This window comes from Myzus persicae, unplaced genomic scaffold (assembly GCF_001856785.1).
Source record: "Myzus persicae strain clone G006 unplaced genomic scaffold, MPER_G0061.0, whole genome shotgun sequence".
NCBI classification, from domain to species: Eukaryota; Metazoa; Arthropoda; class Insecta; order Hemiptera; family Aphididae; genus Myzus; species Myzus persicae.
Window position 1 is genome coordinate 253,477 of NW_019100469.1, and position 17,915 is coordinate 271,391.

Genomic DNA, 17,915 nt, shown 5'->3' on the forward strand with positions numbered 1-17,915 from the left:
CCCTCACCACCGCCGCCCGTCAGGTCCCACCTCATAATAATATAACCGTGTGTTTTATATAAAACATTATACGTTTTAATCTGCATTTATTTCGCGGTGTTTTCGTTTCGCGCGAATAATAAACCTATATTCTCCACCACCTCTCTCGGCCCTGCAAGCTGTCCTGATCTTCCTCTGCGACGTTTTGAATATTGTAATTTACAATAATAATAATAATGATAAAATTGTGTATATACCTACTACAATAATATAATATCTACTTTATACACGACACTTCTTGGCGGCGGCGAAACGGTTGGAAATATTATTATTATATCGTATCTTTATTATTATTGTTGTTGCCTGTTGGTTTTGTTGTTGTGTGGTCGTCGCTCACGACGTTGATGAATGGTGACGAGTAATAATATTTATTACGTCGTATACAATAATATTATAATCTCGGTGCGAGGTGAGAGAGACGGTAGTTTTTGTTGTTCGCCACCGCCGCCACCGGGCGTCGAATTAATATTATATAATATCACGAACGAACGAAATCATCATCATCGCATCGCATTCTGTAGTCAGTTTTCCACCGAAAATTTTTCCGGATATTTATATTATATACACGACAGTCGTACCGTTGCCGTATGACAGGAAATTATTATATTGTATTATCCTTTTTTCGCACTCCTGCCCTCGTTCGTCGACTCCTCGTCACCGCAGCCACCGCCTCTCTTCTACCGTCGTCGGTGTCGGTGTCGTCGTCGTCGTCGTGATTAATAACGCTCACCTTTTCCGACAATTAATCGCCGCCCCCGCCAACCCCTTTTAACCGCCACCGTCGCCATTCAATGCACAGCTCTCTCTCTCTCTCTCTCTCTCTCTTTGAGAGTCTGTGGGTTCGAGACGAGAGATCCGTCGTCATCGCATCGAGTCACTTCGCGCTCATTCTTTTCACCTCGGCGGCCGCCGTGACGGTCGGGTCAGTGACGATGACGAGACGACGACGACGACGTTTCCTGCACGTCCCACGTCCCGCCGAAAGAAGGGTGCGGCGGCAACGGTATATTATTATTATTATATACGCGCGCATGAATCATCGCCCCGTCCCCCGCACTTCCCACCCGCCCCGCCTCCGACCCCTCACGCGACACCGGCATAATTTTGTTTTACGGTTGACAAAACGATTAATCGTTTATATAGACACACACGCGCACGCATGCAAAACGGTGGGAGGGAACGGACAACCGTATATATACACGCATATTATAATATATTATTATTATTATTATTATTATTATATGGTATACGGTGAGCGGACGTCGAGGAGACCCTCCGAAAAAAGGAAGGGTTATTGGCCGCGGTCGTATTTTTTTAAGTTCACCGCCGCCACGGACATTATGATATAATATATAGGTGCACGCGTATTATAATATAGGTATTATATAGGCGTACATATAGCTAGGGTAGGTTAACGAGAAGTAAATGCGGTGCTGGAGGGATGCGGTTTTTGAGCTTTTTTTTTAGCCATATTTAGGTATGCACAACGCAACATTATTATATCAATGATAATATATTATAATATTTATAATTGATACTACCACGAATCGAAAATATACATTGGAGATATTATATAGGGATACATACTACCTCTACTACCAGTGCGTAAAGTTTCAATACAACGACTTTCAAAAGTACCTGCCTGTACTTATTTACCTATAATTTATAAATCGGAGTTGAGAATGTCCTACGTATATAATAACATATTATAAAAAACTATAACTTTTTACAAAAGATGTTTAAATCATCCGTATTAATATAATTTAGGTAGGTAGGTATTAATAAATTAACATAATCGTATACTACATTCTATGTAAGTATTTATAAGCACTTCCACCACATCGTGACACTATAATGATAGGTAGCTAATATTTCTTCAAGCGTCTAGCGAGACGAATAGTGGGTGGGAATATTTAATATTTCTCGGTAATTAATTCTGATGAGAATAATTTTGGCTTAACATTTTTAGCATATACCTAAATGCAGTCTACGTATAGCATATACCTAATATATGTGCCTACATATATTGTAAACCAAAGTTGTATTTAAAATAACTTTTACTATAAAAACATTACGCTGTGGCAGTGGTATAGGGTTTAGATTTTCTCAGATCCTATATAAGTCGTTGCGTCATCGTCCGGTATATATGATATATGTACATGTGTTTATATATATAATATTATGTACACATAGTGTCCCGGATGATAATAATATAATTAATTTAATAGATTCTACGGGGTGGTTTTATTTTTTTACATTCTTCAAATATATATATATATATAAATAGACTTTGGGCAAGGAAAAAAAGAAACCCGAAAAGATATCTATCGCCGCCGAGCTCCTATTGCGTATACATATACATATATATATTATGTGTGTACGGCATACATACACTGCACATATAAAAGAGGTCCAATTTTCCGGACGATTGTCGTGCGCGCCATTGTGCGGTATATTGTACGTGCATTTGTGAGCTCGTATACATATATATCCAACGTATACAGTTTTTACATCCGGTTTTTATCTCCGATCGCGCTCTCTCGTGTATATTACTGTGGCGGTGTCGTATACATATACGCGAAGTGAAATCGTCGTAGAGATCACCGCGACAGATACCGTGGTCCACGACGACTACGATCTCGCAAAATAATATAATATGTAAAAAGGGATTTTTCCCGTATATAAACTCACCCGCACGCACACGCCCACGCGCCCACGCGAGTCTTTGCTTCTCGTACAAAAACGTATTAAATAATAATATTATATATATATATATGTTTATCGGTTGGAGGTTTTTAATATAATTGCATTAGCCGACATTATATTACGAGGAAAAAAGTCGTCTCCTCTCCCGCTGTACCTCGCGTGTCAGTGTCTATACGTATTAAAATATTTTTATTTTTGCATATATATTATTTATATATATATAACGTATATAATGTCCGCACCGGATCATATTATTATATTCCCCGGACCTAAGCTGCGACGGTATATACACGTATATTTATTATTATTGTATATCGTCGTCATTATTGTTCAGTTGCTAGCCTGAGGGACAAAAACCTTATATATATATACAGTATACACGATATGTACCTATATAATATGTACATAATATTATCCACGAGTAAATGTTGTATATTAGTATATTATGTATGTAAGCAGTAAATATTTTTCATTTTTCAAACTCACCTCTGTATCACGCTTCTGCGTTACATTATATTACGTTATAATAATAACAATAGGTATGTACTCTGCCGAACGTGCAGCTATTGCGACGATCTTAATGTATATTATTATAATTTATAATGTTATCAACCGTTATTCTTATCGAGGAATTCGAAGTAGGTTACTCACTTACTCGGAAAGGTTTGACAAATTAATTTTTACCATGTATACGTACATACTATATATTCTATATAATAGGTATTCGATTAGAAAGGGAATCGAGTCTATTCTCTATGACAATAAAACAATTGTTCCGCCGATTGTAATAATCTTATCAAATTTAATCACTACGGTGATGATGGAAAAATGTACCCATTTAAAAAAAATACAACCAATGGCGTGGAATGTTTTTTACATCTCTGTTATTCTACGAATACCTAAATAATCAAAAATCAAAACTGTTTAGTACATATGAGTCATTACTCATTAACATTATATTATCCATTAGGTATTCTCTTATAAATATATTATGTGTATTTATAGAATCTAGATTATTCTGATTCACGACTGTTTATTTTACCTATACACAATAACGAACGTGTGTTGACCGATTTAAACTTTTTTCACGCGTTTAAATGTCTAGTCATTACGGTTTTTTATTCTCGTAAAATGTACAAGCGTATAGAAGTATATAAAACAGCGTTGTTTTTATTTGCGTGCATTTTGCGTTAAAAATCATCTAAAACTCAACGTTAACGAGTACCTAAATTTAAGATGGCATCATAAATAGTAAATATGACGTCAATTCGCTTGTTTACCGAATAATATTCTAACACTCACATGTCTAATGCATACGTGTGTATAGAAGAACCATTTAATTCGTTTTTTCGAAAAATGCTGCTTCTATGCTTGGCGCAAAATAAACATTACGTTTTTACCGTTTTTTAACGCTCTGAGCGTATATACGAATGCAGTTATTAACGACTCCGATCATAATTTTGTATATTTAATCAATGGTATAATATAATATATAAATACATGACGCGTATAATATATTATTATTTAGCTACGAAAAAGTCCACCATCTTATTGTCACAGATTAATTGGCCAGAGCTCGTTGCAGCTACTATTTGGGCAAATTAATCAAAAATCGGCTCCATATTATACCAGAACTCCGGTTCGGCACGCGTCATATAAACCCAAATCAGTATAGGCACCTATACCTTCAATACCAGTAGCAAAAGAAAAATCATATTTTTACATATGTTCTCTGTGACTACATCGCCTGAAGTACGAGACTTTCACTTATACGGCCGCGGTCTTAATCTGTCACGCGGCCACTTGTTATATAAAACTCGGGCGCGCGCGCGAATAAAATGACGATGACGACCTCGACGGACGACGATAATGATAACAGCGATATAATAATAATTACAATTATTCGCGTCAGCGGGCGGCCACCGCCGCCAGCAAAGAAGAAGAAGAAGAAGAAGATCCGCCGACGACGGTCGCAGGAGGCGGCGGCCGGGAGGTTATATGGGAGGCGGCCGCCCCGAAAGCGCCGCGCGCCGTGCTTGCCACCGCCGCCGCCGCCCGCGCATCAAGAGTGATCGGCGTCGGTCGGCGGGGCTCGGGGCCAGGCGGTCGCCGCCGGTGACGCGTGCGTGTGGCGGCGCGGACCGTCGACGGCGGTGTCGAGGCGGCGGCGGCGAGCGTAGGCGCGGGCCCGTCGAGTTTTGCCCGCCAGTATGCCGCCATGCTTTGCGCTTGACGCCCGCGACCAGCAGCAGTCCGGACGCAACCGTCACGCCAAGCCGACGACTCCACTCCTGCAGCAGTCGCACTTGCGTCGTCTATCCGCCACTATCACAGCACCGGTAGCCGCCCGCGCGCATAATCTATTGTTATAAATTGTTATATTTAACATCGGCTCGGTCCTTTATTATATATAATTCGCGGTTTTTAATCATCATAATATAATTTAATTATCGTATCGACGCGCTGTATCCATAATATTGCAATATTATCGGCTCGGCGCTCGCTAGCTGTCACTCTCGCGCGCGCACGCTGCACCCGATCATGTATACCGCTGGAGCCGCCGCCGCCGCCGCCGCAGCTGCAGCGGCAAACGGATCACCTTTCGACAGCAGCTACTCGTACCGCCTATGGTGTTTGGCCAACGTGTGGAGCTGCAATCGTAAGTCTGCACATTATCATATAAAATATATTTTATATACCCTCACCTTTATTCGATCTTATACCAATTACACTTGCCTACCTTTGTTATTCTTTCATCGACTCGGCGGTCGTCGTCGCATGTGTTATGTAGGTGACTTTTGTCTCGTAGAAATTTTTTGAAATTCCAAGACTCTGCGCCTAAACGATCCTTACTGTCTACTGATGATATGGTATTATGGTTTCCGCCTATAATCTATTTACGAACGAAAAAAAATCTCGCGATTGTTTTACATACCTCTTCGTCGTAATACTTATATCGTACGTCTTATTATTGTGCACACTCGTGCCACCGTTATTAGCCCTTGGGATTAGTCTCACCATCTTAAAATACATGCGCGGCCTTGTACACACGGACTGCAGTTTTTTATATTCAAGATTATATCATATTTTAATTTTCTTAAATTATATTAAAATATTTTTATCACTTGTCGAGGTGCAGTACAATTTACGAGTGCAAAACTACCTATACCTACAAGAACGTCACGGTTCTTAACATTGATTCAAAAATAAAACGTGTTTGCATGCAATACTGTTATTATTATTATTATTATTATTATTATTAATATTATTATTAAATCATAAATCATATTCGACGTGTAAAGATTATGGAAATTCAACCTAAATCTATTATGAGTTGTATACTGCATTATTGCATTTGTATAAGTATATATTTATAATACTCGATGTTTATTTTTGGCGCAGGTTTGATAAAATAATACCTATATTCTCATGTAAAAAAAGTGTATTCCCCTTCTATTAAGCGAGATAGGGTATACTGTTATCTATCGAGAAATTAGAGTGGGAAATCCTTATTTTTTGGAGGTTTTTGTATAACGGTGTAATTCTGAAACTACAGAGTTATTTTAAATAGATATTAAACGCTTATCTATATCCCGAAATCGAATGTAAAATAAAAAACAATTTATACTGCATTGAATTAGTATTGGTAAAAGACGTTCAAAACCGGTGTATCATTTATTTACTAATAACAGTAATTAAACATGTATGCAAAATGAAAATAAAGTAGCCAAGATATCTGCGATACAACTATTTTATAATAAAGTCAAATGTTTGTAAAGAAGCGATTACATACATAATATATTCATATATTTATATAGGTACATTATATTTATTAAAAGATTTTATTTTAGGAATAATTCCTTTAACAACAAATACAAGCATAAAACAATTATCGTTTTTCTCGTTTGATGTATGCTCCCCTTTGGTATTTTTTACGTACTATGTGTAATAAAATATACATTTGTCACGGACATCAGGACATCGCACAAATCAAACGTGTCGGTGTGTGTCAATTGATATCCTACTATTTTTAATATAAACACGTTTATACTCGCGTATTTTATAGCTGTAGTATTTTTCACTATAATGTATAATATACATACGTACCTTAGAGTATGCGTAAACGATTTTGTGTGGCTTAACATTTTTTTTTTGGTTTAGGTGTTCGAGGTAATAGTTACTTCCAAAAACAACAGTTTAAACAATAAAATAATAATATTATTGTTTAAACTATTATATTAATGACGTATTTTCAAATAATATTATTATAATATTGAAGGTACCTTGTATACCCGAAACGTAAATGTGTTAATACACAAAAAAATGTAAATAACTAAAATAGTGTAAAATAGGTGGTGATATAGTATATGTATATATATATATATATATATATATATACGTAAGTCCAACGTGAGAAATAATATCCAAACAAATTAGGCATTACAATAATTATAATCAAAATATGCTAATTTGTCATTGCGTTATACTTTGTGCATATTTTGTATTTTTGATTTTTTTTGTCTGTAGGTATTTATGGTCAATAATTTACCTAAATATTCACTTATATACTGAAGTTACGGAAATTAACTTTTATCGTTTTATAATTATTTGTTACTATCTTTTTTTTCGAATAACATTTTAAGTACTCAATCGCTGATGGGTTGTAGGGAAAAAATCGTCCATTAAATTGTTACAATATAATATTTATTGTCGGTAAATTATAATGACGGATAAACGATTCTATACTTCTTGCCTGCAGTATGCACACGTCTATATATATTTATATAAATACATGTATAACAATAAAATTATGTTACGTATAATTTATATTATACATGGTAAAAGATCACCCGCGCAATCAAAAGGTTATAGGACCTTTCTTTAAATACGACATTGCCGTTATCGCGAAAATGACCGAATCAATTTAATCGGAACATTAAAAAATAAAACGCACACGTATAAATTCATACATGCCGTTCATATGGTGAGTTTATAATATTATTATTATGTTCTCGTCTTCTCTGAAAGTAAAAACAACAATATATACTGTATCGTGTCCCGTTTACCTTATTAAAAACTCGATCTAGGTCTAACTAAAATATGTCAAATACATATTGTACTTAATAAAATATAATACAACGTTCTATCTAGTATCAAGTTTTCACTATCTTATCGTTAATTCTTCGGAGAGATATTATTATTATAACATTCGTTCTCATTTATTTATAATATACAATAAACAGGCTGCGTCGGACGCCGTCATCCCTTTTTCGCCACACACGCTGTCCAAATAATATTATTATAAATCATATATACTCGGGTTCAAAATTATTGTCGACATTATAGAAAATGTGTACATTTAATATAATATTGTGATGAAAAAAAAAATCACCGTACGTACATATATATTAATCGACGTGACGGAGAACAATGACTGCGTCTTATAATTAGATAACGTAAATATGACTAAATAACTTTATAATATATCAGCTGATTTCTAAGATTATGTATACATAATAGTTTATTATATGTCGTCTATATTTTACTTAGGTGCGTATACACACAACACAATACACATAAAAAATAATCGTAGATGTTCAATGCACGTTTCATTTTAACATCTATAGACTACAATATTATGATGTGTATATAAATGTTGTAAGTAAACAGTGTATAATATATTATAATAATTGTGTTACACATTATACTATTATTATACATATTGTATAGTCGCCGTGTGTGTATCTATCCGTACACAATAATATAACATCCCGCGGCCCTCGACGATTTCCTTTTGGTCGGACCACCGCCACCGTGAATAATATTAGCGTCTATTGGATTATTCCATTGAGCCTCGTTGTTGTTATTCTATATGATATTATTATTATTCCTCTTGCACAATGGTCAATTATTGTGTGGTACGGTTGTTATTTTTTTCTTCTAAAAAAAATAAAAACACACGCCGTCGTGTGTTATTTCCTCTGAAAAGCGCCGCAGCCGCGCGTACTCGCATTTATTAACGTTTTATATTCGTGTATATATATATTATAAACAAATTGAGCTCAATACAGAACAAAATAAAAAATAAATAAAAACTGTGGACGCTTCGATTAGATGTTGTGTGTATGTTGTAATATGGTCAATGACCATCGTCGGATGTTCGCATATACCTACGTCCTACATAATATACATATTATACTTAATATATTTATATGAACATAGTATACATATGTCGGTAGTATTCAGTATATAGTACCTGTAATACCTATAACTAGTATAGTACCTATGCCTACTATGATAGTATACGCAGTGTTTGATTTAATAATGTCATAGACTCTCATAATTCTAGTGTCATTTCACATTTTTGTTATCGATCACGGTGTATAGTATAGGTATCTACATAATATTATATAATAAGTATTAAAATATGTATATTGTTTAGTAAAGTTTTGAAAATTAAAGATCAATAGATTATTATAATAATATAATATACCTACTATGCACCGTAATGTATACCTACACTATTTACAACGGGATGTTTTTTTCATTAAAATAATTTGGTGTATTAATTTTTAGGACAATAAATGTGTTGGAAACCAACTATAATAAATGCTCATTAGCTCATGCTGCATAGCCGATTCCATTAAACATGTATTTTATAATAACCGTTTAATGACGGATATTAACTTTATATCATATCGATTCACCATTTTGTGTGTATGTGTGTGTATACTGCAGTATACACATCAGCCATCAAATTATAATATGATTATGTTGTATAGGTATATATGTAGTCCTCCAAAATGAAAAAAAACAACAATAAAAAACGTATTTTGTACACTCATATCGACTTCAAGCTATTTTTTCATAGATATGTAAAGGGTACTTTTTGATAATTTATAATTCATATTATATGGGTTTGCTCACTTTGCGTATTGTTTTCAATATTTCTTAAACACTTTGGCCGCTATCGTTTTTTAGTAAAACGCATATTTAGATGTATATTAAATTATATAGTCTATAAAGCATTCTGATTTATCTATTGGAATGATTTACAAAGATTTTAACATTTTTTTATCGAATAAGCTCTATAAATAAATATTTCAATTTTCAAATATATACTGAAATATGTAGCCCGCGTGTAGGACTATACTTGGGTAGGTACACTTGTACACAAAACGTTTTGCATTAACATGATATATATGTATGTAGAAGTATCTTATACAGTTAATAGTATACTTATTACTTATGACTATGTTACCATCTTATGTATATGTCTGCAATATATCATAAGACATATAATGTGACATATTGTAATATATCCTACATAGAATAACTCGAAATCCAGAAAACGTTTGCAAACAATTAATTCAACAAATTAAACTTTGTTTTTAAAACGTCAGAGAACCACATAATTAAATTAAATTAAAATAATGTAATATATTATATAGGTACCTATATATATAAGTAAAAGTATTATGGTATATTAATATATAAAAATAAATTACATCTAAAAGTAAATGTGTATACCTAATCTATAATTAATATTAAAACTGTCATATATGATAATATATAAGACGTATTGAAAAATGTCATAACTTACAAAATATGGAATAAAACACATCATAATTCATAACTATATACACGTATAAATATGATAACATTATGTGCGTAGTTTAAAAATAAATTCTTGCCGATAATATACAGCAGGTAGTCCTCTGGAACTATTATAGATCAGCACTGCAGCAATCCGCGGACATTCCTATACATAATATTATACATCATTTAATATTATGATGTGGACAAAAGTTTGATAACATTATATTACGATGCGTGCTCGCGGTCGTCGCGTGTGTAATAATAATAATTGTCGCGCAATTGGCCCGCGTCGACCCTAATGTTTTTCGATATTTTTATTTCTTTTTATTGAAAAGGGTCCCCCCGATCAACGTACTCGAGAGTGTATAATGCATATTATTATACACGTACATACTCGAGTAATGTACTTTAAAATATAATATGTAAATATGGTATATATAATAATACGGGCGGCGAGCGTACATCACAAGGATAGAATTTTTTTTCTATATGTATACGGCCGACTCGCCACCGGGGGAGGTCAATTGATATTTGACTTTCTTCGGTCCGACTATAAATATTGTTGTATAATGTACGGTTGCGACGACGAAAATTAAAACGCTGATTATCATAAACAATTATAAACACACGCGCGCGCGCACGGAGTAACTAATGTTTGGTATTAATAATGATAGCAATAATGATAGAGTTTACTGTGTAACGTGTGTGTGTGCGTACTTTGAGTATGCGTATAGCGCGACTTGGCCAATTAACCGTGTGGCCCGCAAAGGTTAATTGATGCGGGAACGGCGGCCGAGACGTTCAATTGACCCGCCGGGCGCGAAACGATTATTTATCGTCGCTCACATACGCACACGCGCTCGACGCCACGACGACAATAATTTATACAAATAATAATATTATTATAAATTAAAATAATACATTGTAATATCGTCGCGAAGATACAATAATAGCTCGTAAGTATAAACAACAAAAAAGCGGGAAAGTAGGCATAACCGCTTTCTGCTGGTGTCGACAGTGCATATACTGCATATATAATATTATAGTATGGTCGACATTGATTGGGTCACTGTCTAGATGCGTTAAATTTGAATTTAATGAGATAATATTAATATTAATATTAACGTTATACCATCATCGTATGCAAACAACGATTCTGTAGATGGCGGTAACCATGGTTACCAAACAGATAGTTTATTAATATAATATTACAATTTTAATAAGAGTTTGTATTTTTTCTTGTAATTCTTTAAATAATTTTGAAAAGTACCTACCTACTAAGAATTTTTTACAAACTATATTTAATCATTTTACCTAAAAAACATCATTGTAAAATCAATAATACATTCATCTCTCCGCTCAAAATCTAAATTCGATTATAAGATGTAGGTGCATATAATCCAACTTACCTGTCCTACATATATATATATATATTATATATAATTTATTTAAAATATTGCCCATAATAATATAAGGTATCTTTTTTTTCATTAAGAAAAAAGCCTCGATAACGCGATCTATATATATAAGGTATTACCTATAACGATAAGCCCATATAACTTCCAAAGGGAATATTAACTTAAAAGTTCAAAGCAATATATAATTCATTTCAAACAATGATTCATGTAAATCGGTCATCAATACCTTGACGAGAATAGTAATATTCTTAATATATCAATATATAATTATACCATCAAGTGTAATATCATATACCTCTTATATAGGAATCCTATAAATCCTATAGGATTTATAAATCGGTTATTATCTGCATACTGCAATGTTTAGACAGAAACACTATATAGCTACGTTATATATAGGTACCTATTTACATCTATGTGTCCCACGAAAAATTGTCTCTTATACTTACAAAGAGGCGCGTTTTTGCTGTTTTACCAGTGATTCAGTGCATACGACATATATATATACCGTGTATACGATACATTCGATACATTTCATGTATTATATTATTACATTATAAATAAAGTCGCGTGTGCGTTTTATAAATAAAATGTATCTCGCGTACGTGCAGCAGTGCCGCGGTGTCATTTTGACCGCGTCGGCGGCGTATTTTGCGCGCGCGCTGGCGAAAATGTATTCGGCACAGGTGAGCCGTCCAATAGGCGGCTCGGGAACGTCCCACCTGGGCGCCGCGGGCAGGTAGACACGCGGCGCGGGCGCTCTCTTGTACACGCCCACCTGTGTCTACGGTGCTGCAGCGCGCACACCTGCGCACCGCTCGGCGTGAATACATTCTCGTCGACGGCTTCCCCTCCCCACCCCCCTCCCCACCACAACTTACGTTAGGTCCGCTTATATGATATTATAATATATTATGCCGTCGAAAAAAATCGAGCGTCCTTGTTTATTTATCTCAGCCCCGCCCCTGGAAAATCGGCAATATTATAAACCTGCAACCGCATGCATATCAAAATACATATTATAATCATTCTCGATGAAACGGTGTTCAAACTTTTATTATTTTACATATTTAAGGTAATATCGATTGACTAGAACGAGGATTTCGCATATATACTAACTATTACACATTATATATTTTATAACCATATTTTTTTCACCGCATAATTCACAAGATCCGCATATGTATAAATTGTATTAATAGGTACATTAAAATGTGTAGCTACACTTAATATATAATATGTATAGGTATAGTGTAATATATAAGCCGCGAGACAAATATCGATCCTTATAGTCGTTGTTGGCTGCTATTTTGTAACATTTTAATATATTATAGGTGTAGGTACATAATATATTGCATTATGTTCACCTTTATATATATCCACGCATATACACTTACACGTATACCTATTTAAATATAAAATACAGCCGGGCGGTGACGTCGACCACGACGACGCAAGATCGCTCGTGAAGCCCGTCCCTGCAGCACCCACCGCCACCCGCGCTCACCCACATATAGCGATAGATATATTATCTCTGTCGAGGCACCGACGGCGGCGACGACGGCCACCGATCGATTTTCGGCCCTCTGTTCCCCCTGCCGATACTCGACCCCCTACCGTTCCCCCCACCACCACACACAATCGCCAAGTGTCGGGCGGCGGCGATGGTATATACATACACCTATCTATATATATATAGTAGAAAAGGAGGCGGAGGGAACGACTACGGGAAAAAAATACATATTATACTTATTATATATATATATAGTATATACCTAGCACAACCACCCGGTCGGTATCGTGCGTGTGCGTGTGCGTGTGCGTGTGTGTGTCTGTGTGCGATGTACCGGCACTGCGCTCCTAGGATCATCATTTCGTACCTGCCGTCCGTCTGGTGCGCACGTATATTTAGTCCCTCTTCCGTTTAGTATATACACCTTTTTATGCGGCGCAGGACCGGAACGTATCCGAGTATAGTTTAATACCACAGTCAGTCATCGGGTGGACGTCGAGCCCGACCGTCGTCATACGTATAATATTGTGTATAAATATATGTATACATATATATATACCTGTGCAGCAGCATCGAGTTTTTATTATTTACGTTAAAAAAAAAATTAAAAACGCGCTCGTTTGGGAATTTTTTTCTCGTGCTTGATTCAAATCGCTATACACATAAAAAATCATCGTCATGTATACGGCCGCGCAAGTCATCGGTATGTTCCAAAATGCCTTTCCCTACGGCAACTACGCACGTAAGTCATAATAATTCGAATATAATATATCTGTTGGTAGATTTCGTGTGTGTATCATAAAATAACTATTATCATATTATTATTGTTATTACATCCTCTATTGGTAGAATACGCGCGCATCTTTACGTAGGTACATATAAAGGTACCGCGCGATGCGTTATATGTATTTCGTCGTTAAATTCAGCTTTAAAATTATTTTTATCGAAGTATTGATACAATATACTCTCGATATCTATAATGTTAAATATCTAATGTGTGTACACTTATTTTTTCGATATCGTTTTGTTGACGTTTATCCGACGACACTAAAAATGTTATCACCGACACGTCATCGTAAATCATGTAATCTAAATTTATACACTTTGAACGCACATATTTTTAATTAAAACTTTATATTTGTAGGTACCTCGTAAAAATATAAACGTAAACTTATACAGATATATATAGATACCTATACATGATAATGTTTCCTCGACTGCTGCCGCAGCAGACCGCCTGTAGAAATAAATTTAATTTGCATCATATAGTGCTGCGTCTATATATACAATATGTATATATACAGTATAATATATAGGTATACCGTACGCATTCTGTTAGGTGTTAATATATATTGGAATCGTTAATGTCGAAAGTCTGTAGATGTTTAAATGTGGAAAATATTATTTAAAACGAACACTAAATTATACTTTTAAATAAATTTAGCTTTGCACGTTTTCATTTTTAGAATAAAATTACCCGAGTAATGATACTGTTTAGTAATGGTTTAAACATATATTGGCAAAACACTCGAGTTCCACGCAATATTATACACATTTATCCTCCGCGTGTCGCGTGTGTAATATACTATTTATTGTAATGTGCAGTAAACTAAAAATAATATTTTTTCGACGAATGTTTTAATAGTATATGTACCTAAATATGTATGTCGAAAATCGTGTCCTTTCTACTATATAAGGAATAGCGTGTGTATTCAATATAATAATTGTATAGGTGCCTAATTCATATTTTAAGAAAATTTAATTAATCAAATATAATGAATTATTATGTATAAAAAATACTATATTAGTATACCTATTTAATAAATGTATAGGTACAAGTAAAAATAATAATTAATAAAAATAGCCAGTTATATATACTCATATGGGTACAGGGATATATTATATATTTACACCTGTGAACATATTTAATGCATATATAATTTATCAACAAATAATACAAATACATAAGATTAACTATATATTATTAATTTATTAAACACACTAAATATGCTATATACATATATATATATATACATACGAATATACGATGTATACCATTTTGAATCACATATTATGTGCAACAAGACCTTCGTATTATGGTTATTTTTTCTTTGCGCGATTTAGCTGGAAACTTTTACGTGGTTACTCGGAACATCATCATATCGTTGTATATTATTACGACTTCTTCGAACTGATAAAATTCAAGATTTTTTTACCAATAAATATTGCCATCACGGCCTTACCGGCATTTGTACATAAAAAAAATGTCAATATCGATTGATGTAAATATATACAATACGTGATCCACTATTAAAAGTTTCTATACACTCTATATTATGAAAAGTTTTAACTTTTTTGAAAATATTATTTTTACTTAATTATTGATTTCATTTCATAACGAAATGTTTGAATAACATTTATATCTTTCGCAATTATTCTTTTTATCTTTTTTAGTCTTACATTTTTCGTTATTATTATACCTTCAACGTTGTATTTTTTTTTAGGTTTTTATTTTTATGAATGACAGCATACATTTTTTATTTTATATTCCACTGCAGCAGAATATATTTGCATGGTCCCTGGGTACTGAATACATATAAAAATCGAACAGTCTGGTTATTCGGAATATGAAATAAAAAGATACATTCAAAAACTAATAACATTAACAACAAAAAAATTGTAAGAAATATAATTTTTTTTCAATTATTTTGTTTTGCTTTAAAATTGCAATAATGATGTAAAAATGATATTTTCGAAATAGCTGCAGGTACCTATATATATTTAATAATTGTTTTATAGATATACCTATATATATAGGCTTTACTATTATTATTTTATTTATTTTAAGTTAACGTATTTTGCACACATATAAACATCATCGTCTATATATAAAGTGCACTACATATAACTTCTAATAACATGAAGTATAATGGTATATGCATATATATAAGTTTATTTATCTACAATTGAATGCACGTTCTATATAGAATTGTCAAATGTTTGACATTTTATGTTTAACACGCGTAAATATCTATATTTATTACCTTTGTATATAATATAAGCCTGTTTTATACGTATGTCGTATGTGTAGAATGTACGTATTATATAGGTATTTGTATGTTATATAACGATATAACGTGTATATATTTGTGGACCACACGATTTGCCAGATGCCACGATAAACGTGTCCGAAAAACTATAGTAGGTATATATGTATATATATATATATATAAGTTTATACGTATATGTTGAGAAAACAACGTTCACACACTACTATACAACATGTTTAATTATATATATTATATACGATCTACCTATATAATATGTATATATACATATATATATTCTAGTAATAATTTAGTTAACTTATGATTATTCTGTATATGTTTACCTATATATAGTGCACCGCATAGTTCGGTTTGATAAGCTGTATGCTATATTTATATATTATATTATATATGTGTTCCGGTTATATAGCTATATAGTTCATTGCTTTAATCCTTTATACATTAGGTATACATCATATATATATATATATATATGGTATATAATATTTAAAACTTATTTAACTCGTACAGCCGTATGGTATATATTATATAGGTACAATGTATATACATGTATGCATATATAGTCACTTTTTTACACGTGTAAGTATAAGACAAAAATATACAACAAACCCGCGAACGATTTAGTCCGATCATAAATATACACGTTTGTATATAATATATACATAATAGGTACTATATACACATCTCCAAAAGATCGTTAAGACGCCGTGACCGGATTCCATCCGGTCGAACCTATAACACATTAACCACCCGCAGTATTATATGTATACGCGCTTCCATATATACCTAATATATTACATATATATTGTACGGGTAGATACATATAACATGGTTTAGTTGCCTCACGTTTTAACCAATCAATAAATTCGTGTATTTAGATGATATATAATTTAACGTCCGTAAAGGTACTTGTTTACGTTATGTTGATATGTAGAATATTGTTTTAAAGTGCTAGCAGCCTGCTGTAGATGATTGTTTTCTATACTACTGCAGTTATATATTACTGTGGATGTCGGAACTGTATAGCTTTATTTATTGTTTTTGGAAAAATAAATAAAAAACCTGCAGAGTTTTCGGTTTCGAATGCAGTTTTCATTATGAACTCTATAATTAATATGAAGCCTGCAATTCGTTGGCAATCTGTCCTCACAAAATAAATGTAGGAATTCGAAAATAATGATATGAAAAAAAATAAGAAGATGGACGTCGATGAGTATAACAATAGACAGGTCGACGAACACACCTGATTGGTTTGTAGGAGGTCACATTACCTGCGCGCAGGACCCCCCTCAACGCGTCTGGGCAGGTGCGACCATCACGCCCTTTGCTCGTGCCGTCTCGTGTCATTGGCGCGACGAACAATGCGTATTCACGAACAACAGGTGCATAGATATTGTATACCTGTAGCCACCCGCCGTTGGAATGTACCGCACACAAATGGCCGCAATATAACAATAAATAATATATTGTACTGAATATCGTATTGTATGTATAGGTACAGATATATTTTGTAATACGCCTCTTATTGTTATAAATCGTAGGTACCAAATATATTGTAGGCGTATTTATTGA

The 17,915-nt window shown here is 33.7% G+C and overlaps 1 protein-coding gene across 4 annotated transcripts in view; it reads left to right on the forward strand.

The window, feature by feature from the left end:
- LOC111039884 (zinc finger protein 1-like) overlaps window positions 1–17,915 on the forward strand; it is a 175,544-nt gene that overhangs the window by 148,254 nt on the left and 9,375 nt on the right. Inside the window, exon 1 of one of the 4 annotated variants that reach the window (XM_022323713.1) lies at window positions 4,952–5,404. The exons of 2 other annotated variants lie outside the window; for them this stretch is intronic. In XM_022323713.1, the coding sequence (XP_022179405.1) occupies window positions 5,287–5,404 (118 nt within the window). In that variant the 5' untranslated portion in view covers window positions 4,952–5,286. Of the gene's footprint in view, window positions 1–4,951; window positions 5,405–13,662; window positions 14,018–17,915 lie in introns of those variants that run through there. One more of the 4 variants, XM_022323799.1, reaches the window with a different exon arrangement.